Here is a 3,708-nt window from a genome sequence, read left to right as displayed (position 1 = left end):
TTGTTATCCTAAATAATAAAGTATCCAAGTGTTCAGAGACTTGTTATCCTAAATAATAAAGTCTCCAAGTCTCCAGAGACTTGTTATCCTAAATAATAAAGTATCCAAGTGTTCAGAGACTTGTTATCCTAAATAATAAAGTATCCAAGTGTTCTTATTCTGTCTGTTTATCTATCTCTCCAAGTTAGCCTGATATTTATTTAGTTACTAAACGCCCGCCTCTTGTAATAAATAGTTTTGCGAACACCGGTAATATAATACTGAAAGTAACGTTTCTAAACGTATTGTTTAACTCAATAATATATTACACGCGTTAGCGCGAACTCAGTTCACCATTGTTAAACACAGTACTCACGCGAAACTGGCCTTAACTACATCATTAAGATACAGCTGAGGGCTTTATCTTTTTCCGCCAAACATCATGGAAACAACTGGATTTAGAGTGAACTCAAGTGTGAAATAAAAGCCTTACTGATATTTTCAAATCAATCAATCAGCGAATCAAATTCACCTAACGATTCTGGAACTACTGCTTACGACAAGATTTCTTTATCACGTATTTTGCTACAGAACCTTTGATAAATTGACGTTTATTTCACTTCTATGATTTGGGGAATTCTGCTGTGTTATTTCTTGGTGTAAATAACGTCTCATAACTTGATAATAACGCATTAATCTTAAATTATGATCCAAACATTCATAGCGCATAACACGTGAAATAGGCAACCATGATAAGCAGGAATGTATCACCCTGGTGACGGAACGTCCTACTATGGTGTACACACTATATTGTACGTCGTAAAAAGGACCATATTAGTTAACTAATCTCACGTGAAAAATATTTGGTACATAAGTCTGTATAGAATAAGAAGACAAAGTTAACCTAAGCCGTAATTGTTAGTAGAACAAGTTAACCTAAGCCTTACTTGTTAGTAGAACAAGTTAACCTAAGCCTTACTTGTTAGTGGAACAAGTTAACCTAAGCCTTACTTGTTAGTGGAACAAGTTAACCTAAGCCTTACTTGTTAGTGGAACAAGTTAACCTAAGCCTTACTTGTTAGTGGAACAAGTTAACCTAAGCCTTACTTGTTAGTCGAACAAGTTAACCTAAGCCTTACTTGTTAGTCGAACAAGTTAACCTAAGCCTTACTTGTTAGTCGAACAAGTTAACCTAAGCCTTACTTGTTAGTAGAACAAGTTAACCTAAGCCTTACTTGTTAGTAGAACAAGTTAACCTAAGCCTTACTTGTTAGTAGAACAAGTTAACCTAAGCCTTACTTGTTAGTAGAACTCCAGAGCGGATAGTTCTTTTAAGGCCAAAATTATACTGATATCATCTATGTAGAGGCTCGTTAGCAAGACTTAATATAAAACATGATGATGTTTAGGTTTTTAGAACAAGTCTTCTCTGTAATTGACCACTACAGTAACTAGCCAATCATAAAAACATCTTGTCAGTTAATTGTCCAACTAACTTTCAAATTTTCGTGTTTGTCCTATTCACGAGGACGCCATGATATTAAAAATAGAAAACCCATTTCAATTTTATGTTTATAAACCCTAAAATTACGAAAAAACAAATACGAACCATAATCTTTCATTCATCACTTGCCACTGACTTATACTGGTTTCGTGGATTTGGACCCCTCATACATAACCCTAGACAAGGGCAAATCGTAAAAACAAGACCAGACTTCTTATACTGGTTAATTGTGTGATATTTTTCGTTGTTATTTACTCACCACATATTCTTCAAATCTCAGTAAAACGTACGTTCTATGTAAAGACAACTAAAAACCCTAACATTACAAAAACATCTTACTTGGCCATTTCACTCAGTTGTAGTTTTCCATCTTTGTTCGTGTCGAAGATCTGAAGCTATAAAATAATTCATTCTCTGTTAAATATACTCTCAAAACAGTTATCTGGATATCTATATCATCACACTTCGAGAAACGTAGCAGGGACACTAAAACACTAAAAATTAGCAACACTGAAACATAGCAGGGATACTGAAACACTACAAAACAGCAACATTAAAACATAGCAGGGACACTAAAACACTAAAAATTAGCAACATTAAAACATAGCAGGGGTACTGAAACACTACAAAACAGCAACATTAAAACATAGCAGGGACACTGAAACACTAAAAATTAGCAACATTGAAACATAGCAGGGACACTGAAACACTAAAAATTAGCAACATTGAAACATAGCAGGGACACTGAAACACTAAAAAAACAGCAACATTAAAACATAGCAGGGACACTAAAAAATATCAACATTAAAACATAGCAGGGACACTAAAACACTAAAAAATATCAACAATGAAAAATAGCAGGAACATTGAAGCTAAGCAAAAACTAAAAACAACACTCAAATAATTTGATGTTAGATTGCAGACGACAAATGGCGGACTATTTACACTATCGCAAATATACACATAATTATAACCCTAAAGTGGAAAACTTAACCCGTAAAAGGTAAGCCTAATTATTACTTTGCCAAACCTTTAAGCATTTTTATTACACACAGACTTTAGTTTGCGATGTAATATCTACCTTTAATGTTCTAGCATAGCATTTTAGGCCTAAGACACCCCTTTCTGAAAACCATAATCGTAATACATACAATAATAATTAATCATTTGTGAGCTTAAGTAAACATATATCTTTAGCTATTTTTATTACATCATTTCTCGTTAGATGTTACATTCAAAATAATTATTCCATTGTTTTTATACAATAACATACGTATTATTAAATTGAAATGGAATTAACTAAGCCTTTTTCTAAAAATTAAAAACCCACCAGAGTGTCTGTATACTCTATCAGTTTGTCTTCATCTATTGGGTTGTATCCTTCTTTTTTGGCCTCTTTCAACAAGTCTTTCAGAAAATTCTGGAAAATATGGATAACAGAAATTAAATTGTTTCCGTTTTGATCCTAAGTGCGAATCACAATCTTTATCAACCAAAAATTATTCGCCTGCGCTATAAATAAAGTAGAACACACAAAAAGCAAGAACAAAAGCATAAAATGAAATATATCTCTGCTAAAAATTATTTATTTATTTTGGGATCGAAATCAACTTAACTGGAAAAATCTAATTAAATAACAACTCATTGCTAACGAGTTTTTCAAGAAATTGAAATCAACACAATTTTCGCTAATAACGTTAAAAGAAGTTCAAGTAAGGAAATAAACTAACCTTTAACTCGTCCGCTTCAATAAATCCACTGCCATCTGTGTCGTATTCCCGCCAAATCTGTTGAAAAATATCATCTTTATTTAAAAAAAAAAAACTAAATAAAAACAAAAGTGATTATTTTAGGTTAAAACATCTGACTTTAAATGTTGAATAAAACTTCCCTCTAACGGCAGTTTTAAGCATTTCTTATTCTTATCTCCGACAACGAAACAATTGTATGAATTTGTATATAATATAAACCATGCCAAAACCATCAAGTGATAACAGGCAACGAAAACCAGCACGTGATAACAGGCAACGAAAAATTTACTTCACAGTTACTCTGCTATTCTGATAATAACTACGTTAATTTGACTAAAAATATTCAATAATAATCATAAAAAGACCGTGTCATCTGCAAGATGTCTAGAGTTGTAAGAAACTTTCTCACTGTGTGTGTTACAACTATAGAAGGAGTCGGTTTATTAGGTTCTCACTGCCTAATAAACCGACTCC

The 3,708-nt window shown here is 32.7% G+C and overlaps 1 protein-coding gene across 1 annotated transcript in view; it reads right to left on the bottom strand.

Annotated features, from left to right (window-relative positions):
* Nucleotides 1-3,270, bottom strand: part of LOC106465897 (calbindin-32-like) — a gene marked incomplete at its 5' end in the record, with an annotated part of 9,130 nt that extends 5,860 nt beyond the window's left edge. Inside the window, 3 exons of the mRNA XM_013926136.2 lie at nucleotides 1,823-1,878; nucleotides 2,814-2,903; nucleotides 3,214-3,270. Of these exons, the coding sequence (XP_013781590.1) occupies nucleotides 1,823-1,878; nucleotides 2,814-2,903; nucleotides 3,214-3,270 (203 nt within the window). The remainder of the gene's footprint in view (nucleotides 1-1,822; nucleotides 1,879-2,813; nucleotides 2,904-3,213) is intronic.
* Between the last annotated feature and the right edge of the window lie 438 nt (nucleotides 3,271-3,708).

The sequence above is a fragment of the Limulus polyphemus genome, unplaced genomic scaffold (genome assembly GCF_000517525.1).
Source record: "Limulus polyphemus unplaced genomic scaffold, Limulus_polyphemus-2.1.2 Scaffold2089, whole genome shotgun sequence".
In the NCBI taxonomy this organism is placed as follows: domain Eukaryota; kingdom Metazoa; phylum Arthropoda; class Merostomata; order Xiphosura; family Limulidae; genus Limulus; species Limulus polyphemus.
Note: the sequence above shows the minus strand (reverse complement) of the source record. Positions and strands in the feature narration are given on the sequence as shown.